The sequence below is a fragment of the Narcine bancroftii genome, chromosome 5, assembly GCF_036971445.1.
Source record: "Narcine bancroftii isolate sNarBan1 chromosome 5, sNarBan1.hap1, whole genome shotgun sequence".
Taxonomy (NCBI): domain Eukaryota; kingdom Metazoa; phylum Chordata; class Chondrichthyes; order Torpediniformes; family Narcinidae; genus Narcine; species Narcine bancroftii.
The window spans coordinates 172,264,823-172,291,790 of NC_091473.1; the positions used below are offsets into that span (position 1 = coordinate 172,264,823).

A 26,968-nucleotide genomic window follows, 5' to 3' on the forward strand; every position below is an offset into this window, starting at 1 on the left:
CTCTCCCTTCTGTCATCTGGTAGGAAGTTCCGTAGCACTTGGGTCCTTGCGTCCAGATTAGTTAAGTGGTTCCCCCCCCACCCCCCTTCACCAAGGAATCAGGCTCCTGAGTTCTCAGAACATGTGTGGATAATGTATGGTGGACTTTTACTGTATATGTCTTAATATTTTAATAATTCAATGTGTTTAACTTCTAACTTATTTATGTAAATATACTCTGTGGTCCTTTTCTCATAATCGTTCTGAGTGCCCGTTATGGGTATCAATGGAGCTGAAATCCACCCCCCTCCCCCCCCCAGAATTTGTCTAATTTAACCTTCTTGGCTCTTCACTTCCATTTTCAACTAATAGATAATCCAATGTTAAATATTCTACGAGATTTCTTAGAAAACATTTTGTATTTCATAATTTTTCTCTTTCATGCCCTATCGTATCCAATCACTTTTTTCATTTAACCTTCTTTACATGATGCTATTTTTCAAAGATGGTATAGAGAAGGAATTCAAAGTTTTAAGGATTTGTTCACTGATAGCTATTTTGCATCATTTGAGCAGCTTTCTGCTAATCCTAACTAGCCGAAATCTTTAGCGTACAATTTTGGCGTACAAGTTGACTGGTAGATAAGTTGAGCCCCCCCCCACCGCCCCCACCTTTTCTTCCAGCCTCATTTTAAGTGTTTATAAGTCTACTTCCAAAAATTGGGATGCCTGAGATGGTGGGCTTTTGTTGACTTGTACGCTGGCCCCCAAATATTGCGACGATTGGTCTGTAGGGCATTGGCTGAAGGTGGTTGTTGACATGGAGGCTCCATCAAAACAACGAAAGTAGAAAGTGAGTTTTAAAGGAAAAGTGATAGAAATGGCCAAGAAAACCATCAACTCAGCTGCTGCAAGGAAATTTGATGTGCATGAGAAGTTGGTAAGGGATTGGAGGAAGAAAGAAGAGACGTTAATACCAAAAAGGCAATGTTGGCCAGAGTTGGAAAATCAAGTTGCAGGATGGGTATGTGAATCGAGGCAAGATTGCTACATAGCCACTTGAAATAAAATAAGACCTTTGCACTGAAGTGGGCAAAGTCACACCCAGACCTCAGTAAAGATTTTTAATCTGCAATAGGCTGGTATGAACAGGAAAAATCTGGTATTACAAAAGTTGCTCAGAAACTACCAGAAGTTCTTGATCATAAAGTTCCAAGTTTTCACCAGTTTATTATGCGTAACTGGCAGAAACACCAGTTTGCATTGGTAAATATGGGAAACATGGACGAAACTTCCATGAATTTTGACATGATGGGCAACAGAACAGTGGAATGGAAAGTGTGAAAATTGCAAGCCCATGAAGGGCCAGGTTTGCAGTGGTGTAATCGTGCATGCCGATGGGATGGAGGGAAGACCCATGGTAATCTTCAAACACAAAACTGAACCTAAAAAAATTCCCAGCAGATATTTTTGTACATTTTCATGAAACAGGATGAATGGATGAAAATGGTGTAAAACTATGGATAGACAATGTGCGGAACAGGCGGCCAGACGGCTTACGCAAGAAATAGAGTTTGCTGGTATGGGATATGTTTCATAGTCACTTAACTGAGAAGTCTAAAAGTAGATTAGCACTAAATAATACTTACAAGGTGGTTATCCTAGGTGGTTTGATGTCTCTATTGCAACCTCTCGATGTCTGCTTGAAAAAGCCATTTAAAGACCATATGCACAAGGAATGGAATACATGGATGATGAGGGCAGAAAAGTCATTTACAAAAGGTGGGGCAATGTGTGCTGCATCACTTGATAGGCTGTGTAACTTCATGCTCAAGGCATAGGATAAAGTGAAAGTAGAATCTGCAATAAAATAGTTTAAAATGTGCAGCATCTCTTGTGAAATGGATGGTATAGAAGATGACTTATTGCTGAAGACTGACAACGAAGCTGAAGCTGCCTTATCAGTTACGGACTAAGGCCCGAATGATGACTTTAAACAGTGAGAGTATGGATGTGCTTGCTGCAATCTTTACCTCAGACGATGATAGTGATTTTCAAGGGTTGTGAATGTGTTTTTGGTCAATAAAATTTTCAATGAAAATTTGTTGTAGTTGGGGTTCTTTGTTTTTCAAGTGTTGACCTATATGCTGAATTTAAGATCTCAAAAGTATGTCGACCCCCATTTTTTTTGAGAGATTTTTGAGGGTTTCGAGACTCAACATATGCAGAAATATACAGTATTTATAAGTTTAGCATTTTTTTGAATCACATCTATCTGATTTTTCCAAGAGAGTCTGAACCAAATTTTGGTGGATGAGTTTTTTAGTTTAATCCCTTCTTGTAAAGTTTAATATCTATTATTTACAAGAAATTGTTACAAATTGTTGTGCTTAAATCAGATTTCATTTGTTAGAATTAAAAATGCTTTGAACAGGAGTTAAATTTGACTATTTTGGATGTGGTTTGGGATACAATTCTTCAGTTGGTTCATAGCTCTTCATTAAGTGCTCATAATTGTTTATTACAATTTAAAGTGGTACATAGAGCACACATTTCTAAAGCTAAATTATCTCATTTCTATTCTGATATGAATTCTTGTTGTGACAGGTTTAAGAGAGGAGAAGCGTCATTAATTCATATGTTCTGGACTTGTCATAATCTAGAAAAATGCTGGAGAGAGGTTTTCCATACTTTTGTCAAAAAATTTTAACAGATTTAATTCTGTATCCCTTGGTGGCCCTCTTCGGTACAGTGAGAGGGAATAATTCTTCTCTGTCTCTGGTTCAGAGTTGTGCTATCTCTTTTGACAAGGTGTGTGATTTTACTGAAATGGAAGGATGCTGCTCCGCCTACTCCTAATCAGTGGTTGTGTGACATCATGTCCTGTTTGAATATAGAAAAGGTTTGTTATTCAATTAATAAATCAGATGTAAGATTTCAGACATTTTGGGGGCATTCATGACTCACTTTCTTAGTTTATAATTTTATCTCAATCTAATTAAATTGTTCGACTTGCATCTTTTCTATGTGCTTTTTCACATTTTTTTTCTACCTTCATTTTTCTTTGAATATTGATTACATACATCATCTGGCAATGCAGGGGTTTTGAGTTTTTCTCCTTTTCTTCTCTTTACTATTTTCTCTTTTTTGTTTGTTTTTTCTTTCTTTTTTCCTCTCCTTTTTTGTCATTAGTTTTTAAAATATATACACATAATATAAATACATATATATATATCTATATATACACACACATATACATATATATACACACACACACATACATATATATACACACACAGATATATATACACACACAGATATATATACACACACACACACACACACACACACACACATATATATATATATATACACAGATATATACACACACACATATATATATATATACACACACACACAGATATAAATACACACACACACACACACACACACATATATATATATACACATACACACACATCACACACACACACACGTATATATATATATGCGCACACACATACACGCGTACACACATATATAGAGCACTTCAAATATGAATTATGGATATAATTTACAAATTATATAATGCTTTATCAATTTTGTATAATTATCCATATTATTGTATTGAATTATATTATCTGCATAGTTTTTATATTAAAAATCAATAAAAATGTTTTTAAAAAATGTAAATAAATTGCAGTTGAGAGATCTAAAAAATAATCAATAAAGTGCAAAAGAGTCCTTAAATGAATCCCTGATCAGATTTATTGTCAAAGTACATGCATGATATCTCATACATCCCTGAGATTATTTTTCCTGCAATTGAGGCAGAATTAACAATTTTTGGCAATGCAAAAATAAACTGTACCCAGCATACACACGTAAACAAATAAAGACCCTTGGATTCAATTTCCTGATGGCAGCCCACATGTCATCCTCTGATACAGTCAGGAGAGAGTCATCAGGGAACATGGAAGTGCACCATGGAAGGGTTCTTCCTTGTTCTTGTGTTCGAATCGGAGGTAGAAGGCATTGGGTTCTTCAGGGAGTGAAGGTTTTTTTATCTCCTACTGCACCGGATGTGGGTTTGTGGCAGGTTATGTCATTTAGACCCTTCGTTGTTTCCATTTTTGTCTGGAAATTCCACCTGAGAGACGGCTTTCTGCAGGTCATACCTGCTCTTTCTATGGTGATATCGTACTTCTGGACTGTGATCTGGCTCTCAGCAGGTTCTGGATTTCATGGAGCTTCAGTAAGTAAGTTACAAGGCATAGCTAAGGTAAATGTCAGAGCTTTGGAGGATAAGATCAGAGAGTTAATACTTGGAAAATAACGACAAGGCAAATGTTTTGAACAAATATTTTTCAATTGTCTTCATGGCAAAAAGAAAGGAAAAATGCTGTTACTATCATTGGAGAAAAGAAAACCAAAACAATCTCTCTATAACACCATTGACTTTTTGGAGTGTACGATCTTGATTTGCAAAACTAATTTTCACCAATGATCAGTGCACACACACGCACATACACATATAAATCTCCTCGTGCGCAGGAATATACTGATCCAAAGTACAGAGAAGGCATTTTGTTTAGTCTTTTCACTCAATTAAATAATTTCCAGGATCACAACCCTTATGTTAATTTGAGAAGAGCTGCACTAATGCTGAAGAATGAACGTGATGGACCGCATTCAAGATGCGGTTGCAGAGGGAACTCCTCCTATGTTTCTGGAAATATCCCAGTTTAGGTCAGTCAACCTAACATTTGTTCTTGGAGAAATGCTTTAATCCAATAAATGTGTGGCAGTATGATATTTAGGGAATCATAATCCAGTCAACCAGATTCAACATGTTTTCACAAAAGGGAAATTATGTTTGAAAAATGTATCAAAGATCTTTGATGATGTCAGGAGCAAGATGAGTAATGAGTAGACTTGTTTGGATTTCTATAAGTGTTCAATGCAGTGCACAAGGTAATTGAATATTGGTAATATATAGGTTAATTAGCATGAACAGCTAATGAAGATTGTTGGCAAGTTTTAGTTTGCTGCAGGGATCAGATCAGGATTTACAATAATTTGTAATCTATATTAATCAGTTGGGTGAAAGGACCAAGTATATTGGTGCCAAATTTACTGCTGTTACAAAAGTATGTGCAGAACAAAGTTGCGAGGAGAAAGTAAAGGTATTGAAAAACGATAGAACTGGGTTTAGTGTGGGCGCATACATTTGACAGATGGGCTACATGGTGGTGGAATATGAAGTTGTTCACGGAGGGATCTCACAAATGGTCTTTTCAGAACTTGCTTACTTTTATACTCTATTGTCTGCAATGCTCAAGAATCTCAAAGTTAGCATGTGGGTACAATAAGTAATTGAGTATTGTAAAGGGGATATAGTATAAAAGTAGTTGTTTGTGAAATCAGCGTACAGATCTGGAATCCTTGTTTAAGGAGCTGTTTTGGAACCAGTTTTGAAGAGGTTCACTAGATTTGCTCTTGGAATTAAAGTTATTAACTTCCGACAAAGTAGAGGATTGGATTTCCATATATTGGTGCTTAAAGGATGAGCGGCGATATTACTTGAGGGCAGAGTTTCAGAATAAAAGAATAGCACAAGTGGCGAGGAAGAACTTCTGAGGACTTTAAACTTGTGGAATTCTATATTGCAGGAAGTTGGTTGTTCATTGTGTTAAGGCAGACAGAGATTTTTGTTTCAAGAGGCATTGGGAGGAAGTTGGAAAGTGGAACTGGGACCAAGATCCGATCATCCATGATCTTCTTGAAATGCTTTACTTTTCTCCTCGTGCTGTAAGATTCCCCCAAGCTTCTGGTTGTTTACCTAATTAATTCACCTCTTCCAAGAAACTTTCACTAATCTGCCTTTCAATAAAGCTTGAGGAAGATCCCATCTTTCATTTAAAAAAAACTTTAGTCCTACAGATCTAACAATTTCAACAATTTTACATCTTTACCATTACTTCCAATATTTTGATGAACAGCTGTTTATGATCATTAAGCAATTCTCATTTACATTTCATTTTTCCTCTTGACACATTTTATTCCTTTACATTTTGCAAAAATATCCACTTCTGCTTTACATCATAATTCCTTTATGCCTTTAATCTTGCCTTCCCCTTTTCCTGCTTTACATTTTGCTTAAAACTTGTAATAGTTTTTTTTTTCATTTGAGATATATTGACTATGTTTCTCTCTCTACAAATGCTGCCTGATTTGCAGAGCATTTCCAGCATTTTCTGTTCTATGCAAATTTACAGGATTCATGGTGCGTTGATTTTGTAATCCATTGTCCTGACTATTTCTATCAGGATTGGACTGGATGGGGTAGGGTACAGGGAGTGAAGGGAAACTGGAATTATTGATAATTGTGGACTCAAGGAGGGGGGCAGGTATGACCACCCTCCACTACACATTAATACTGTAGCTGGGTAGTGGAGAGAGCACCAAGTTCCTTGGAGTCCACTTAAGAAGTGATCTAACTTGGATACACAACATCGCCTTACTTTTCAAATGCAACAGCCAGCTGTACTTCCTGAGAAGACTGAGCTGGGTAAGGTTTACTATTCTGCCAACTTTTTGCAGGAGCTCCATCGAGAGCATCCTGGCCGGCTGCATCACCGTGTGCTATGAACCATAAGAGTGGCAGGGAGGATCACTGGGGTCTCCCTTACACTCAACCCCTAACCCCCCCCCCCGCAGCTATCAAAGTGATCTACTGGGATTGTTATTTGAAAGGGGCTTGTTGAGGACCCCTATCACCCTGCACACAGCATCTTCCTGTTTTTCCTTTTGGGAAAGAGGTACAGGAGTATCGGAGCCAGAACCATTGGGCTGAGAAACCGTTTCTTCCCATGGGCAGTGAAACTGCTGAATGACTTCTGAACTGCTCATACAAACCCTCTAAGACTGCTATTTTATCAATATTTATTTAAGTTTGTACATGCCTGTATGTACTGCATATGTATGTTTGCATGTTTTTGCAGAGGTCGGAAGAATGCTGGTTGTACTTGTAGAATCAGATGATAATAAACTTGAATTAGACTGAGTGGAGTATAAGGGGGTGTGGAGAGTATTAAAGTTTTTGCAGAGTGAAGGAGTGCAATTTGGACCAGGTGGGGTGGCAGAGTGGAGTAAGGGGGAATGGAATTAGACCAAGGTTCCAATAGAGATGAAAAACCACCCGGGATATCCGGCGTGTAAGTATTATTTAGTGCTAATCTATTTTGTTAAGTGACTATGAAACATATCCCAGACCAGCAAATTCTGTTCCTTGTGTAAACCTCCTGGCTGTCTGTTCCACATGTTGTCCATCCATAGTGTTAACACCATTTTCATCAATCCATCCTTTTTCATGAAAATGTACAAAATGTGCTGGAAATTTTATTTTCGGTTTAATTTTGCATTTGAAGATTACCACAGGTCTTACCTTTGTCCCGTCATCCATGTACGATAACACCATGGTAAATCTGGTCCTTTTGTGACCTGTACTTCTGGTTTGCACAGTTTTCTCACCTTTCCATTCCACTGTTTTATTGCCTATCTTGTTGAAATTCATGGGGGTTTCATCCACGTTTCCAATATTTGCCAATGCAAATTGGTGTTTCTGCAATTTCCTTATAATAAACTGGAGAAAACGTACAACTTTATGATCAAGAACTTTTGGCAGTTTCTGAGCAACTTTTGTTTTTTTTTCATAATACCAGATTTTTCTTGTTCATGGAATGGTTGCACCAACCGACTGTAGCTTCAAAATCTTTACTGCATTCTGCGTGCCACTTTCCCCACATCAGTGCAAATGTTCTTATTTTATTTCGCGTGACTATGTAGCAATTTTTCCTCCGTTCATGTACCCATTCTGCAGTGTGATTTTCCAACTCTGGCCAACGAAGGAATCCTCTTCATTGAATATTGCCTCTTTGGTATTTTTCTTAGTCTCTTTCTTTCTCCAATCTCTTACCAACTTCTCCTATATCTCAAATTTTATTGCAGCAACACAGATGTTGGATTTCTTGGCCATTTCTATCCCTTTTAACTTAAAACTTGCTTCGTACTTTTGTCATTTTGCTGGAGCCTCCATGATAACCACCCTCCGCCAACAGCTCAGTCATTGCAATTTTTTGGGGGGGGGGGTCGACTTATATGCCCGATATATAATAAAACTATGAAAGTGGGGACCCAACTTATCTGAAGGTCAACTTGTATGCCAAAATATATGGTAAAACTTCCTTGAGTGCTCTGGTTTCCAAGTAATGATGTTTGTGTAGATGGGTTAATTGATTGCTTTAAGTTGTGCCTTATTTGTAGTGATAATGTGGGGAGAAAGAAATATGGGATTAATGGAGGAATTGTGTAACTGGATGGCTGTTGGTTTGCATGGACTTGGTGGGGTGAAGGGCCTGTTTCATTGCAGTATGTTCACGATGACTGACTCCACTGCTAATTAACCATTCCATCACAGGAAACTGTCAGTTTGTCAGAAAGCTGTTAGTTCTTGCCTCGTGTAATAAATTTGAATGCCTCTATTAATAAATGCGCAGTCAATGTTGGAGGTCAAAAAGATAAAGATCAATGTAATTCTTGCAATGCTCGTGCATTGAAGATGACATATTTGAGGAAATACTGTGTTCCAGTGCCACCCAGTGACTGAAACATGAAAGTACACACAAACACAACAGACTTTTTCCACTTCCCTTACTTAAGATCATATTATGGTTGTTTAACAGTTATGAGCCATATCACAATAATTTTCATGAATAATAACCAATTGCATTTTTCTTTAATGAGATTTTATTTAAAGAACAAGGCAATATAATTTTGACCAATATTGATTTTTAAAAAAAATGATTTGTCCAAACCTTGCAAGATCTGTACCAACCAAGACGCAGCAGGCACTGATCTTGGGAAAGAGTACATTTATAATGAAATGTAGGTCTGGTTCCATTTTGCAAGTGCTGCTCTAAGCCAGCACAAACCTCTATGTTTATGAATAAATATACGGTGACTTCCATAATGTTTGGGACAAATGCAATTTTTTTTTCCTTTATTTGCCCTTGTGCTCCAATTTTTAAAATTTGTGATCAAACAATTGACATGTAATTAAAGTGCACATTCCAGATTTCATTCAAGGCTATTTGTATATGTTTTGGGAAGATTTTCTGATGCTGCTCCAGGGGGTTTGAACTAGATTTGCTGGGGGAATGGGAAGCAGATAGAGGAGTGAAGAAAGTAAAAGATGATGCAAAAATCGTATGCATCGTCAGAAGTCAATGAGTTGTACGTGGTGGAAATGTTGTCAGGTGTATCTATTTCAATGCGTGTGGATTAGCACGTGGAATTGTGACATTGTGGCCATGAGTGAAACTTGGTTGCAGGAGTGGCAGCTCAATGTTCCAGGATTCTATTACTTTAGACGCGATAGAATGGGGGGATGAAAGGGGAAGGAGTGGCATTGTTTGTCAGGGAGGTGCTTCATTTTGGTAAGAAGAATCAGAATAGGACATACGTGGTAAATGGGAGAGCACTGAGGAATACAGCAGAGCAGAAAGATTTAGGAGTAACGGTACATCGTTCCCTGAAGATAGAAACTCACGTGAATAGGGTGGTGAAGAAGGCTTTTAGTATGCTGGCCTTTATCAATCATTGCATGGAATATAGGAGTTGGGAGGTGATGTTGAGATTGTATAAGACGTTGGTGCGGCCTAATTTGGAGTTCTGTGTGCAGTTCTGGTCGCCTAATTATAGGAAGGATATAAACAGAGTGGAGAGAGTGCAGAAAAGGTTTACCAGAATGTTGCCTGGGTTTAAGCATCTGGAGTATGGAGAGAGATTGGACAGATTGGGTCTTTATTCTTTGGAGCGTAGAAGGTTGAGAGGGGATTTGATAGAAGTATTTAAGATTATGAAAGGGATAGACAGAATGGATGTGGATAGACTATTTCCGTTAAGAGGAGGAAAGATTAAAACAAGAGGACATGAGTTAAGAATTGAGGGGCAGAGGTTTAGAGGTAACATGAGGGGGAACTTCTTTACTCAGAGAGTGGTAGCCGTGTGGAATGATCTTCCGGGAGAAATAGTGGCGGCGGAGTCAATTGTATTATTTAAGAAAAGGTTGGACAGGTATATGGATGAGAAGAAGATGGAGGGTTATGGGCATTGTGCAGGGAGGTGGGACTAGAAAGGGGTGTTTGGTTCGGTGCGGACTAGAGGGGCCTAATGGCCTGTTTCCGTGCTGTAATTGTTATGTTATGTTAACTGTGCTCAGGCAGGACAGACCAGAGGGCTCATCTACTGAGGCTATATGAGGGGAGCTGAGGAACGGAAAGGTATGACCACACTCATAGGGTTGTTTTATGGACCACCCAATAGTCAACAAGAATTGGAGCAGCAAATCTGAAGAGAAGCAGACAGCTGCAGAAAAGAGAAGGTTGTAGTGGGAGGAGATTTTAACTTTCCACATATTGGCTAGGGCCCCAAGACTGTAAATGGGCTGGATGGCTTGGAGTTTGTGAAATGTGTTCAGTAAAACTTTCTCAATAAATATATATAGGTACCAACTAGAGAGAGTGCAATACTGGATCTCCTATTAAGGAACGAAGCAGGTCCGGTGACGGAAGTATGTGTAGGTGAACATTTTGGGTCCAGTGACCATAATGTCATTAGTTTCAAGTTAATTACGGAGAAGGATAGGTCTGGGCCTTGGGTTGAGATCCTAAATTGGAGAAAGGCTAATTTTGAGGTAATGAGAAAGGATCTAGAATGCGTGGATTGGGATAAGCTGTTTTCGGGCAAGGGTGTGCGAGGTAAGTGGAGGACCTTCAAAGATGAAATTTTGAGAATACAGAGTTTGTATGTTCCTGTCAGGATTAAATGCAAGGTTAGCAGGAATAGAGGACGTTAGTTTTTGTGGGATATTGGGGATCTGGTTTGGAAGAAGAGAGAGGTGTATAGCAGGAAAAGGGAACTTGAGGAGTATACAAATGCAAGAAAAACTTCAAGAAATAAGTCATGAGGTTGCTTTGGCAGACAACGTGAAGGAAAATAAGCATTTCTACAGGTATATTAAGAGTATAAGGATAGTAAGGGACACTTCTCAGTGGATTGTCACCTTGTTGTGCTGGAAAAGCTTGTGTGGTACTGAGATCCCAAGAGTGCTGCCGTCTGGAGCTAGGCTCCTGGTAGGGCATCCCATGGCGGTAAGGTCGAGGTTGAGGTCCCTGACAAAGAACAATCCAACCAAGACCTCAATGGTGGAACAGGTGGGTGAAGTTACTCTGAATTCAGTGGCTGTGAAGGCGGGTGAAGGCTGCAACAAATCCCTCAGTTCCAATTGTGGTGATTTTCATGCCATGAGAATTAGTTGGTTGATTTGTGAGGTATCGTGCGCTGCTTGGAGTGCAGTATCAAGTTTACATTATACATACACGCACAGGTGTCTTCACGCTGTGGGCCATTTCCTCAAGTCTTTTGTCGCTCGGGGAGGGTGACAGGAGCAGGCAATGTGATGGCTGGAAGCTCCTCGCCAAGAACTGGCATGAAAGCGGTGAATACTTGATTCAGTCGCTCAACCGTTGGACAAAAGCAGGAAAATTGTTCAGCAGCAGTACCCACGACTTCCCTCATCGAGTTCCAATACACAGATGACAATAATCTTGCAGCTCTCTCAATACCACCTACAACAGATTCTGACTGCCTTCGACCATGCATACATGAAACTTAGACTTACCGTCAATTCCCAGAGGACTCAAGTCATCTACCAACTGTCACCAACTGAGACAAAACGGATAGAATCATCAATTCAACTTGACAAAACAGCCCTGGAAAATGTGGACCACTTTCCTGATCTTGGAAGTTATCTCTCTTCTAATGATAACCTTCGTGACGAGATCCAACATAGTCTTAAATGCGCTGGAACAGATTTTGGGTGTCTCCAAATAACCGTCTTTTATTTAGTAGGTCATATTTTTAACCAATCTTATAGAGTTTCTCGAGGAGGTTACTAGGAAGGTTGATGAAGGAAATGTTGTGGATGTTGTCTACATGGACTTTAGTAAGGCCTTTGACAAGATCCCATGTGGAAGATTTGACAGGAAGGTTGGTATTCATGGTGAAGTAGCGAACTGGGTTCACCATGGCTGGATGGGAGAAGTCAGAGAGTAATGGTGGATGATTACTTCTTAGACTGGAGGCCTGTGACTAGTGGTGTGCCTCAGGGATCGATGCTGGGACCATTGTTGTTTGTCATCTGCATCAGTGATCTGGGTGATAATGTGGTAAATTGGATCAGAAAGTTCACAGGTGATGCTAAGATTAGAGCAGATGTGGATAGTGAAGATTTTCAAAGCTTGCAGAGGGATGTGGACCAGCAGGAAAATGGGCTGAAAATTGACGGGTGGGATTTAATGCATTCAAGTTTGAGGTGTTGTATTTTGGAAGGACAAACCAAGAAAGGATGTACACATTAAATGGTAGGGCATTGAGGAGTGTGGTAGAGCAGAGGCATGTAGGAATACAGATAATGGTACTGAAAGTGGAATCACAGGTGGATAGGGTTGTAATGAGAGCTTTTGGATTATTGGCCTTCATAAATCAAAGTATTGATGTCTTGGGTAAACTTGTACCTCTTACTTTGTTCGTTTTAGATTGGTCACAGTGTTCAAGCTACCGAAAGAAAATAGACATACACACCGAGAGCAGTTCAGTTTATACAAATCTTTATTACTAAATCTAAAGCTGAATTCACACTACAATATGCAAGCCCTTCCCAATTATACTTATCAACGCCTGGACTGGTCCCAACTGCCAAAGCGAGGCGACGACTGCACACTGTAGTAGGTTGTCTGGGCGCCGGTAGCAGCTTCTCCACCTCCCCGGACCTGGACGTCGGTTTGGAATCTTGAAGTTCTTCTTGCTGAGAGATGTTGCCAGCTCTTGGAGAGTCTCAAACTTCAGCAGTGGGACCATGGCTTATATTACCCAAAAGCTGTTTACTTCAGATCTTATCTCTTTGAACAAATGATTTAATTATCTTCAAGGTCTCCTGACAATCTGCGACCAACAAAAGACAACTGCATCTCTTGGCCTCATGGTGGAATTTGGATAATGTCTACTGATTCAACTGTATCCTGGGCCCCATAGTGGAATTTAGGTGTGTCTACTAAATATGCATCCTGGGCCTCATAGTGGAATTGAGATTGTCTTCTGATGCAATTGCATCCCTTCTTGCATCAGCTAGTCTAAATCCTCCATTACAATTGATTATAGGAGTTGGGATGTTATGGAAAAGATGTATAAAACCTTGGTGAGGCCAAATTGGGAGTTTTGTGTGCAATTTTGGTCACCTAACTACAGGAAATATATTAATAAGATTGATAGGGTGCAGAGAAGATTTACTAAGATTTTGTCCGGACTTCAGGAACTGAGTTACAGGGAAAAATTAAACAGGTTAGGACTTTGAGCATAGGGGAGATTTGATCGAGGTATTTAAAATAATGAGGGAGAAAGACCGAATAAATGTAGATAGGCTTTTCCCACTGAGGGTAGGTGAGATACAAACCAGAGGACATAGGGTAAGAGTGAAAGGGGAAAAGTTTAGGGGGAACATGATGAGGAACTTTTTCACACAGAGAGTGTTGGAAGTGTGGAACGAGTTGCCAGCTGAAGTGGTGAATGCGGGCTCAATTTTAACATTTAAGAATTTGGGCAGGGACATGGATGGAAGAGGGATGAAGAGTTATGGACTGGGTGCCGAGACAGTAGGACTAGGCAAAAAGTGGGCTGGCACAGACTAGAATGGCTGAAGGGGCCTGTTTCTGTGTTGTAATGTTTTATGATTCTTTGTAGAAACTACAGTGCTGTTTATACAAAGTTTCCTTATTCCGGGGCCCCGTAATATTTGGGATATTTGGTTTTGCAAGTGTTTATGGTTAACTCAGGAATTTTGTATAAAAAGTAATTTCTACATGGTCAAATTAAAATATATACACATAACTTTGAATCATATCTGGAATGTGCACTTTAATTTCAGGTTTATTGTCAGAGAACATGCATGACATCACATGCAACCCTGAGATTCTCTTTCCTGCAGGTGAGGCAGAATTGCCACTTAGTGCAAAAAAAAACTGTACACAATGTGTACATGTTAATTGCATGTGAATGGTTTGATTTCAAATAATAAACGGTGAAGCACATGGGGGGCAAATAAAGGATAAAAGTGTCTTTGTCTCAAACATTATGGAGGGCACTGTACATGTACAATGTCGAAAAGACAATTTTTCAATGCAATTGTGTTTGTTGGGACAGCAGATTGACAGCATTAAAAAGTGTCTGAGTGTTATCATTTGGCAGTTACGATGTTATGCTATTTTGTAAATTAATAAATTACTGGATAGTGAATATATTGTTCATATAGATTGGGTGCTGAAATCAATAACTTCTTTCAGATGTTGTTTAAATTATTTGTCTCAATTCATACAGATTCACTTAGTGGATTTGTTAATATTGATATTTGAGCAGCAAATTTCTATCCATCTTTGATTATTCTCTACATATCTTTTCCTTGTCATTTCTGATCTAGTAAATAGTTTGAGGCTTTATTTTGGTTGATTACATATTCTTACATTTGATTTTTAAAATTTAATTATAGTGGTGCTGTCCGGACCATATAATTTCACTTCCTCAACTGGAAATATCAAAGAAGTTGGGATGTAGGGATAGGAAGAAGGATATTGGGTTCGACTATGCACACAGTTCTGATGTGGTTCTAATGGTAAGTTAATCAAAGAATATAGATGCTGTGTAATCTAATTCACAATCTGGGGGTTTTGAAATGCTACTTCCTCATACCTAGCAGTGATTTAATATGACAAACAACTTTATGGAGAAATGGCAAATGAAACATAAATTAAACCAATTGGCGTTGAATCAGATCAGATGTGTCATATATGTCGGTTTTATTTTTTTTACCATGGCGGTATTATTCAGGTTTGCACAGTGGATATTACATAAAGGTAAAAAGAGCCCATTCAGCACATAGAAAACTAAAAAGGCCACAGATGCTTGAAAACCTAGAAAAAAACACACTTGCTTTCGTGCTGCATCTGTGCGGGGCAGAGAGATCATGAGTGGCTCAAATTAAATGATAAAGAGCAACTCAGTGAAAATTTTCAGTGTGGAGAGGATCTCTAATATTGCAAACTAGTTTCTGTATTTCATGGATTGGAGACCAGTTAAACCAAATTTAGAAAACTAATATTCAAAACATTGGTTTGAAAAAATTGGCATGGACATTTGTTTTTGGGTAAATTAAATGGTTTAAACCACATTAACATTTGATGCTCTTCTACTTGCTCTCATTACAACCCTATCCACCTTTGATGCCACTGTCTGTATTCCTAGATGCCTCTGTTCTACCACACTCCTCAATGCCCTACCATTTTATACTTCTTGTGGTGGAACTTGATAGTAGTGGCTGGGAAGTGGGGTTGGGTTCTGCTTTGCTCCCTCTCACATGAAGCTGGGGTATGCACAGTCTCAACACTTGGCCAGATCTATTCTCAGGAGAGACTTCCAATGGCCAGCTCGCTGCCTACACCAGCTGGGCAGGATGGCTGCCCTGTCTGGCCACTTAGGTTGACTGGCTGAAATGTTGCTGCTCCAATGGTCACTGACCCAGACCCATGTGCGCGAATCCCTCTGGATGCTCCCTCCTTGTGGTGCCACTGCTATCTAGAACAGGAAGATTTCATGTGCAAGGGAGTCTGTCATTTTGCGAAAGAATAGACATAAATGACCTGAACCAAATTTTAAAAAAAACAAGAGGAGGCTTATTATTGTGGAAGTTCCACTTACCATAACATTGCAACCTCAGTAGGTATTAGTTAGCTCTTATGACTGATGTGCACAGTTATGAAGTGTACTTTTTTGAATCATAGAGGCAGTCGCACAGCATAGAAATGGGCCCTTCAGGGTTTGGATTATTTACCTATCTAAAACAAACCCAGCCTTACTGCATTTCTCCAATTCTGGCAACATCCTGTGCATCTTCTCCAACATCATCTCTCCTGACTGGAACTGAACACAATAGTGTGGCCGAGCTTGTGTTTTGTAAAATTGTGACATAATAATTTTAATTTTTATAAAAATGCAAGGGTGCCTGTACCAAACCCTGAGGCACTAAAGTGGTCGCGGTCCTCCAGTCTGAAAAACTGCCCTCTACAACCACTCTCTAACTCTAATCCTGAAGCCAATTTTTTTTTAGTCCACTTATTCGTGTGCCTTCACCTTCCATACCAATCTAAAACATGGGATCTTATAAATGCTATACTAAAATAGATTTTAAAAAAGTTAACTGCCTTGCCCTTGTCTTATTGCCTCTTCAAAAAACCCCATTAAGTTCATGAATTGTGATTTTCCACGCACAGATCAATCCTGGGTCTCCTTAATTTTCTCCTGGCCACCCAAATGTTGATAGATTCTATCAACTCACAATCCTCTCCAGCAGTTTTCTTGCCAGTGACATCAAACTAACAGATCTATACTTAAATGGATTATCCTTATAACTCTTTTTAAATAACAGTACCAGATTTGCCAACCCTCAGTCCACTGGAACCTTTCCTGTTCTCAATGATGTGGTTAAAAATGTCAATCAATGCCCCTAATAATTTCCTTCCTGCCTTCCCACATTTGTGGATTGCTAAATAAATCTTTAAAAAATTGTACTGATGGTGCATATTTTCAAGCAATTGGATTAAACAGAGAAATTCCAAGGCAGCATGTGAGGGATGGAAAGATAACCTTTTCCTGTGCCTGGCTCTTATAAATGAGCACTCTCCCAATACAAAAAGAAGGGACAATTAGCCACGTATTATAGTATTATGAGCTTCCGTTTCATTTAGTATGAGCATCACTTTAAGGGCTAGCGCAGGCTGCAACCTTTCACAGCTGTGGAGAGACTGGGTGGCAACAGCTGGCACATTCACATTGAACAAATGTTGAAAAGTGCACACTGGTAGATCAAAAGATTGAATATATGTTAAAGAATTATATTATTAGATGTTCTACCTCAGATTGGAGTTCGCCTCATTTCCTGGTGCCTAAATCATATGGTATGGTTAAATTTTGCACGTATTATAGAAATATTTTTTTACGAAGATGGACTTAGAAAAGGTTACTGGTGTGTCTTCTTAACAGACAGGGAAATTGCTACATTTGTGACCTCGCTAAGGTTGTATGAAAACAATGTTTTACCATTTAGAATGAAAAATGCTCCCAAGACATTTCAAAGAATTACTAATTCTGTGATTCAAGGTTTGGAGTGTACGGATGTTTATATTGATGATTTGGTTATGGGGAATGACACCTGGGAAACACATATCTGATTTAGAGAAATTGACAAAACTTCAAAAGCAAATCTTACTGTTAATTTAGATAAAAGTGAATTTGGCCATGCTGCTGTGACTTATCTTGGTTATGTTGTGGATCAAGGTCAGTTGGCTCCTGTTCAGGTAAGAAGTTCAGATGATTTCTGAGTTTCCATTCCCATTGGTAAGAAAGCAGTTAGGAGATTTTTGGGAATGGTAGGGTATTATTGAAAGGTTTTTTTTCAAATTTTATTTTGTTAGCTCATGAAACAAAATTGCATTCAGAATTAGAAAATTCTACATATCAAAATCAATACATGCTTTTTTAAAATAATTTTCTCCCCCTCTCTCACTTATATATGGAAAAACCCCAAGAAGAAAGCAAAGGGAAAAAAAACAAGGAAAGAAAAAGAGAAAGATTAGACTGATTTTTAAACAATACTGGATATTACCTTGTGAATAAATTGTGAACTAATTATTCTAACACTATCAACTATCTTTTAAATATGAAGTATATAGTAAAATAAAACACAACTGTGAAATACATAAAACATACAGTCAACATCTAATAAAGTGAATTAAAATGAAATACATTAAGGTGAGGCCGGGAGTGACAAAGTTTCTACCAAATTCTACCAATTTACATATTTTAATTACTTATAAAGTTATTACACCAATCTTTTGCATGTATGGAAACCAAGTTTTAAAAAAATTATCATATTTGTTCTTTAAATTATGTGATCTTTTCCAAAGGTATACAACTTTGCATTTCACCATGCCATCTATCTATTACCAAATCTGTGCCCATTTCTATGAAGCTGCTATACATTTCCTGGCAACTGCCAGCTCGACGTTTAAAAATTCTTTCTGAAGCCAATTTAATTTTAAATCTGGACTAATCCTTGATATATCCCCCAAAAGAAACAATGTAGGGTTTCTCTGAACCATAAAACTTATTACCTGTTGAAGAAAATCTATTAAATTAGTCCAAAAAGAATTCAATTTGGGCATGTCCACATAGAGTGTGAAAAGGTGCCTGTGTCCTGATACATCAAAAACACTTATCCAAAATATCTACCTTCAAACTATTAATCATTTGTGGCATAAATATAACTGATGTATGAAATTGTATTGCACCATTCAATAATCCTATTAAATTAGTCCAAAATGAATTCAATTTGGGCATGTCCACATAGAGTGTGAAAAGGTGCCTTTGACTTGTTTACATCAAAAACACTTATCCAAAATATCTACCTTCAAACTATTAAGCATTTAACATAACAATTACAGGACGGAAACAGGCCATTAGGCCCTTCTAGTCCTCACCGAACCAAACACCCCTCTCCAGTCCCACCTCCCTGCACAATGCCCATAACCCTCCATCTTCTTCTTTGTGGCATAAATATAACTGATGTATGAAATTGTATTGCACCATTCAATAATCTAACATTTATTGTATTTTTCATACTATCATATATAAATTTATGTCCAATTTATATCTATACCTAGGTCTGTTTCCCACCTTTGTTTAAATGTATGAAAATCTTTCTTTACTCCCCTCAAAAGTAATGAATACATAACTGATGTACACTTTTTTGTATTCGGATTTGATGTTATTGTTTCTATTTCATCGTCTTCTAACAGTAAATAAGATGTAGTTAATCTTTCTCGTAGATAAGCCTTTAATTGATAATATCTGAATATTGTGTATTCCATATTTAGCTTTTAATTGGTCAAATGTCATTAAATATCTGCCTTGCTAACAATCTTTAATAAATTTTATTTCTTTTTTTGACCAGTTAATAAAATTTATATTATTCAATGTAAACGGAATCAATTTATTTCGCACCAATGGCATTCTCACTAATCCATACCCCTCAACTCCCATCAGCATATGTGCCTTATGCCACATTCTGACCAAATGTTTTAATATTGGTGTGACTGTTACTCCAGTTAATACCTCATTCCATGTATATGGAAATTCTTCAGTTTCTTTTTCATCTATTTTATTCATTTCTATATTAACCCAAGCCACTTTTTCTCCTTCCTCAAAAAAAAAGAAAGAAATCCTAGTTGGGCTGCTTTATAATAATACTCAAAATTTGGAAGTTGTAGACCTACCAATTCAAATCTCCAAGTTAATTTTTCCATAGAAATTCTTGACATCTTGCCTTTCCACAAGAATTTCCTTATAATTTTATTTAGATTCTTAAAAAACTTTTTAGGAATATCTTAAATGATGATGCATAATTAATTTTAAAAAAGATTCTCTAACTGGTTAAAAATTATAATTCCCAAATATTTTATCCCACATTCAGACCATTTAAATTTCATATTTTGCCTACATAGGGTATAATCATCAAAAGTCAATGACATAATTTCACTTTTATCCCATTAAACTTTATATCTTGAGACTGCTCCGTATTGTATATGTAGTTTATCTAACGAATTTTCCTGATCTGTCAAATAAATAATTACATCATCTGCAAATAAACTAATTCTATGTTTGTTAGCCCCTATTTTAATACCTTTAATATCTAAGTCTGTTGTAATTAATTCAGCTAACAGTTCAATTACTAATACAAAGAAAGCAGTCGAGAAAGGACAACCTTGTCTTGTTGATCTTGTTAATTTAATATAATCAGACAAAGACCATTTGTCACTACTCTTGTTCTTGCTTTTTTATCAAATTTATAAATGTTTGTCCTAAGCCAAATTTAGCAAGTGTCTTAAAAAGAATGTCCCATTCTACTCTATCAAATGCCTTTTCTGCATCTAAAGCAACTGTTACACTTAATTTTCTTTCTTTTGAGCTAGATGAATTAAACTAATCAACCTAGTGACATTGTCCGCTGATTTTCTTTTTTCTAAATAAATCTTGTTTGGTCCTTGTTAATTAATTTTGGTAAAAAAAATTTCCAGCCTATTTGCCAATTATTTAGTCACTATCTTGTAATCCACATTCAATAAAGATATCAGTCTATAAGACGATGGCATTAATGGATCTTTACCTTTTTTTGGAATCGGGTACATTTCCAGTTTCTTCCAATTGTATTAAAACTTTCATAAATACAGGAATCAGCACATCTTTAAATTCTTTATAAAATTCTGATGTAAATCCATTTTCACCAGGGCATTTAATATTTTGTAAAACAGCTTCCAACCTCTTCAACATTAAAAGAGGTTCCTAATATTTTTTGTTCTTCCATACTTAATTTAGGCACATTTATTTGAGTTAAAAATCAATCAATTTTATTATCATCCTGCGTGTACTCTGATTTATATAATTTCATATAAAATAGCTTAAAAGAATTATTTATATCCCAGGGTTTGTAGGATATGTGATCTCTAGTTGCAATAATAACTTTTGATTCGTGTTCTGTTTTCATTATGTGCTCGATCCCCCAGTTCTTATCTCTGCTTAGTTCTCATAATCATTTTTTCCATTCTATAAGATTGTAATGTGTTATACTGTAACTTTTTATTCAAAATATTATTTTTTCTTCCCATCACTCTTTTCTAGATTTGATATTTCTGCCTCTAAATTATTAATTTGAGACATATACTCCTTTCTAACTTTAGAAGAAATACATTATATGTCCACATATATATGCCTTCATTTCATCCTATTAAACAAATTTACTATCCAAGAATTGCTTTACTTGATTTCTAATAAACTGACAAAAATCTTTCTTTTTCAACAACATACTCCATCTAAAACTTGTATCTTGTTTGTCTTCTCAATATAATGCTAAGATCTGATATGAGCCTTGTCTTGTATTGAACCTGTTGTACCCTACCTTGAAGTCTTGCTGAAAATAGAAACCTATGAATTCTAGATTATGAATCATATCTATTAAAATAAAATGAATAATCCCTTTCTCTAGGATATATCCTTCTCCAATATCAACCAAATTCGTCTTGCAGTAATGACAGTTACTTTTGCTGCCTTAGATTTCAACTCACTCTTTGAAGATCTATCCAATAAAGGGTCAAGACAAAAATTAAAATCTCCAGCCATTAAAATATTTTCATTAGCTTCTCTGTAGCGTGAATAAAAGCTCTCACAAATGGAGGGAGAACAAACATTTTTATTAGCTTATAACAATGGGTAAGGTTTCACAGTAGTCTTCAGAAGGGTTCTGGGTTTAGGCAGGAAACCAAGGTTATATGTGAGCAGATGGGGCAGAGCCGGAAGATGAGGCTAGCCTTCAGCACAACACCCTACCAGTGAATCCTAGTTCCCCTATATTTAAAAAGGTTTGTTGTATAAATTTACCATCATCAACATTTGGTGCAGAAATATTCATTAATGTCCATTGTTTAGAAAGTTATTAATATAAATCTATCAAATGGGACTAAAACTGTATTTTGTGTTTTAATTAGAAGATTTTTATTTATTAAAATTGCTACTGCTCTCGCTTTTGTATTAAAATGTGATGCTACTACTATTCCAAACCAGTTCCTTTTTAATTTTTGATGCTCCTTTTCAATTAAATGTGTTTCTTGCAGAAAAGCAATATCTACTTTCATTTTTTCAAACATATGTCAAAACTCACTTTCTCTTTATAGGGTTTGAAGCCCATTTACATTAAAACTTATGAATTTTAATCCTTTATAAAAAAAAAATTAGAAATTCGTACACTTTCCCCCTTTTCACGATTCCCCTTCATCAGTCCCTGGCTCTTTAGCAACCTCTTAAATACAAAAAAAATTAAATCCAGTAATAAAGATAATATTTGATTGAATACTTAAAAGAAAGAAATAGAGAAGAGAACCCCCTCGAGCATTGTCATGAAGTCCCCTGTGACAACACAACCACCCTCCATTTTTGAGTCGCAAAATAACGTCCACGGTTCAGCAGGAACCAGTCAGTATGTCTCCAGCTCTTCCGAGTATATTAAACTTATCTCTGCAATATTTCAGACCTCTTCCAGATTTCTTTCACCACAGTAACATAACTTTCCATCTTCAAATGTCCACTCTTGGGGTCAATTCTTGACGCATGTCCAGCAAACTTTCTGCATATTCTTGAGCATGTTCTGGATTCATAAAAAATCTACTTAGACCTCCTTGAACAAATACTTTGAGTTACAGGATAACGCAGAATAAAAGTGTATTCCTTCTTCCACAGTATATTTTTAACTGGATTAAAACTCATCCTTTTCTTCAATAATTCAAAGCTTATATCAGGATAAAAGAAAATCTTGTTCCCTCCAAATTCTAATAGTGTTTTTCTTTCTTTACCCTGTTTGGCTGCTAATTCCAAGTTTTTTCCCTTCACTTGATAATGAAGAAGTTTGACCAAAATGGGCCTCGACCTTTGATCCAGCAGAGGTTTAGGTCTAAGGGCTCCATGAGCTCGCTCAATCTCAATATCTCCTTTAAAATGCTCTTGCCCATATCTTTGAGGGATCCAAAGCTGTAAAAATTGAATAATATCTTCTCCTTCCTCTCCTTCTTTCAGGCCAATAATCTTAATATCATTTCTTCGACTAAAATTATCTAAAGAATCCACTTTTTTAGAGAATTGCATATTCATCACCATCACTTGTTCTAATCCTTCATCCATTTTATTTACTCTTTCTTGAAGAAATTGATTTTCCAAAAGAATGTTTTGAATTTTTTCTTCCACTTCCTGATGGTTTTTCTGCATCTCTAACAAATTCACATACGTAATTAACTTTAGCCTCTGACCACTTAATATCACATCTTATTAGCTTTAATTCTTCCATAATCATAACCAGTAGATCTTGAGATTTAGGGATAACTTTAGCTTTCTTTCTTATGCCTTCTCTCAACAATTCTTCGGAACTTTGTTGTTGTTCTTCTTCCTCCTCCTCCTCTTCTTCCTCTCCTCCTTACAGCTCCAATAATTTTCCCTCTTCAGTCAGCCTTTTGGACTGCCTAGGGGCTAATAAGCCACTTCGACGGGGCCTCTCGTTGCAGCCGACTGCTGATGTGCGAGGAGTCACTCCTTTCCCCGACTTGTCCAGGTGTCCCTGTTGCAGGGACACTGCATCTCGCTGGGAGGCGAGCTGGGAGGCCCATTTCAACTGAAGAGAGGGCTTGACTACGGGTCCTGGCTTCTTCTCCAAGGTAGGGCCTTTCTTTTTCCTCTGGTTCTTTTTCTCCCACCTTCTCTACAATTTCTTCTGCTTCTTTCTCTTTCTTTCGCGGCATTGCGTTTTTTTTCCTTTGACTATTTATAATTTATTCAGATGAATTTCAAATTTTTAACTTTTTTTCCACTTTTTAAAATTTTTTCTTGGAGGAGCCAGATTCTCCGTCCTGGCCCGACATCATCACGTGACGTCCCCGTCCCCCCCATTTTCAAAATTCTGTATATATATAAAAAAAAAATTTTGCCCTTCTTTTGACTATCTGAAGAAGAATAAAAAGTTTGTTTGGACAGAACTTTGACAGGAAGCATTTGGCAAACTGAAAGCCGTTTTATGTCACCAGCCTGTCGCTAAGTCACCTGAGTTTGAGAAGCCATTTCTGTAGCAGTAGAAGCTACAGAGAAGCGTTATTACAAAAGAATGGTTGCGATGATATTGACCAAACAATGGCTTATTTGTCCAAGAAATTCAATGAACATCAAAAGAATTATTCTACCAGAGAGAAAGAATGATTGTTCCTTGTACTGGCTTTGCAGCATTTCGATGTTTACATTTGCACAGCTCAGGGACCACTTGTGATGTATACTGACCATAATCCCCCAGTGTTCTTGAGTAAAATTAAAAACAAAAATAGACGATTGTTAAACTGGAGTCTAATTTTGCAGGAATATGATTTAGTGATAACTCATAATTGCCTTTCAAGGTGTTAAGTTTGTAACATTTTGCAGCAAAATTGAAACTTATTATTTATATCCATTGCTAAAAATGTTATATTTGTCTATGGTATGTCATGTAACAATAGTAAATGTATAATTTCAAACATTGTAGGTTGCAGTTAAAATTTTGCTCAGAGCAAAATTTTCTTTGTTGGGGGAGGTATTACAAGCTCCTGTTTCATTTAGTAGGAGTATCCCTTTAAGGGCTAGCACAAGTTGCAACCATTCACAGCTGTGGAGAGACTGGGTGGCAACAACTAGTACGGGTTTTACCCAAAATCGCTACTTTGGAGAGGAGGACATCTGTTGCTTTTTCCAGGGGGCACAGATGGTGAGAGAGTCATGTGTGCGGGAACACTGAAGGAACAGCACTTTATTGACCAGCGGCCATCTCATCGAACACGGAACAGGAATGACTTTGTGAGATAATGGACAATTTGGTTGATTCTCCCGGTCAGGGGAATTATTGAATCCCATCATTTCGATTGACCCACACTTAGGTTTTGGAAGCATCATGGAAGTCGCGCGTTTTGATTGTGACAATTCCCCTTGTACGAAATGATATTTATCTGGAAGAAACTTGACAAGGATTCTGAACTTTTGGCAGTCCGGTTACTCAGTCTCTCCCTTCTCCTTCGTGATCAGTTTAAAAAGCCTGCGTTTCGACAATGGATTTGTAAGACTGAACTTTGGAATGACTTCCCTGAATTGTGCCTAAGTTGTAATGTTTGGGTTTCTCTTGCATGCTCACATATAGTTGGGTTTGATTTGACTAATGTGTTATATTATTAGTTATTATTAATAAATATAGTGTTTTTAAAAAAATAACATTGCCTTGTTGAATTTCCATTGCTCTTGGTTTGCGACATAACAATAGTCAAACAATAACCGATATATTTAAAATAACTATTAAATCATCACCAGTTTAATTTTACCCTGTAAAGTTCAGATTAAAAATCTAGACAAATAATTTTAGTAAAATGTTTAGCGATAAGTAAACGTGGTATCAGGAGCTGTAGTCAATTGTGGATATGTATGTGTATTTCAACAGATACTGCCATGGCTAGAAGAATTTCTTTGCATCCTGAAGCATCTTATTCTTCAGTGGAGCACAGGAGGTATATTGTTACTTCAGATAAAGGTAAATTTAAATTCAAGTAAAGTTCTTGGGGACTTGTTTGAATATTCTGATACAAGCACATCGCTAGTAACTTGCAAACCTCTTCATTGCATATTGTGGACTGTAGTGGAAAAGAAAATATGCAAAGATTATTTTACAACATCCTTTGTAATATAAATTAGTGAGAGCAATCTGACATCCACACTGATGCAGTTTGATTTAGGTCAGAGGTGTGTTATGTGCTGCCTCACTATTTCTAATAACTGTGTCACTAAGTTGAAAGGAAATATTTATTAAGGCACCAACTACATTGTCTATCACAGCTGCTAAAAATATTCAGCATTTGGTTTGTACAATCTCCGTGGCCTGCATTCATTGGAAATAAAAAGTACATGTATAATTTTAAAACATAACAGTGATCCTAAAAGATCATTTGTAGAATACCATTTTTGTTACTTAAATCATGGAACATTGCAGCACAATTCCCTTCAGCTTACGATGTGCCAACTTACACAAACCTACCTCGCATCCATAACCCTCCATTTTCCTTGGATCCGTGTGTCTAAGAGTTTTTTAAATGTACCTTTTGTTACAGCCTGCAGCACCACTTCTGGCATCGTATTCCAGGCACTTTTTTGTATCAACACAAAATTCTTAACCGTATTGTCTCCCCTAAACTTTCCTCCCCTCACCTTAAACTGATGTCCTCTGGTATTTGCTGCTGTACCCACCCCCCCCCCCCCCATCCAGCCAGGAAAAAAGTGTTGGCTGTCCATCCTATCTATGCCTCTCGTAATCTTGTAGACCTCTACATCCCTTGTCTTTCTTTGCTCCAAAGAGAAAAATACTGGTAAAATCTCTGCACTCTCTCCAAAGCCTATAATGTGGCGACTAGAAATGAACACTGAATATTCCCAGTGTGGTCTAGCCAGAGTTTTGTAGAGCTGCAACATTACCTCGCGGCTCTTCAACTCAATCTCCCTACTAATGAAGGTCAGCGAACATAAGGCTTTGTAACTACCCTGTGCGGCAGCCTTGAGAGATCTATGGATTTAGACCCCAAAGTCCACCTGTTCTTCCACACTGTTGAATCCTGCCATTAACTATGTACCCTGCCTTCGTTTGACCTTCCAAAGTGTATCATTTCACACTTATCTGGATGTAACCATCTGCCAATTCTCCACCCAGTTCTGCATCCTGTCTCTATCCTGTTGTAACCTTTGAAAACCTTTACTATCACAACCCCTCCAACCTTCATGTCATCTGCAAACTTACTATCCATCCTTCTTCATCCAGGTCATTCATAAAAATCACAAGGTCCAGGGGTCACAGTCCTGCAGATTCCACCAATCACTGACTTCCAATCAGAATACGCTCCATCTGCTACTGCCCTCTGCTTTCTGCAGGCAAGCTAATTCTGTATCCTCACAGCCAAGGTATCCATGAATTTCATGGCTCATAAATTTCTGAGTCAGTCGACCATGGGGGAGTTTGTTGAATACCTTGCTAAAATCTTTGTACTCCACATCCACCGCCTTATTTTTTTGTCACTTCCTCAAAAAACAATTAGGCTCATGCTAGCATCTCCTGGATAAAAGCAACATTTCACCAGCTACAGCTCAGCATTGAACACCATCATCCCCTCTGTACTGGT

The 26,968-nt window shown here is 37.5% G+C and overlaps 1 protein-coding gene across 16 annotated transcripts in view; it reads left to right on the top strand.

Moving 5' to 3' along the window:
- The window catches only part of ptpdc1a (protein tyrosine phosphatase domain containing 1a), a 240,005-nt gene that overhangs the window by 145,530 nt on the left and 67,507 nt on the right, over window positions 1-26,968 (top strand). For 14 of the 16 annotated variants that reach the window (XM_069939774.1, XM_069939772.1, XM_069939783.1 and 11 more), the window contains 2 exons: window positions 14,641-14,763; window positions 25,246-25,335. In XM_069939774.1, the coding sequence (XP_069795875.1) occupies window positions 25,254-25,335 (82 nt within the window). In that variant the 5' untranslated portion in view covers window positions 14,641-14,763; window positions 25,246-25,253. Of the gene's footprint in view, window positions 1-14,640; window positions 14,764-25,245; window positions 25,336-26,968 lie in introns of those variants that run through there. The other 2 variants (XM_069939769.1, XM_069939785.1) reach the window with 2 other exon arrangements.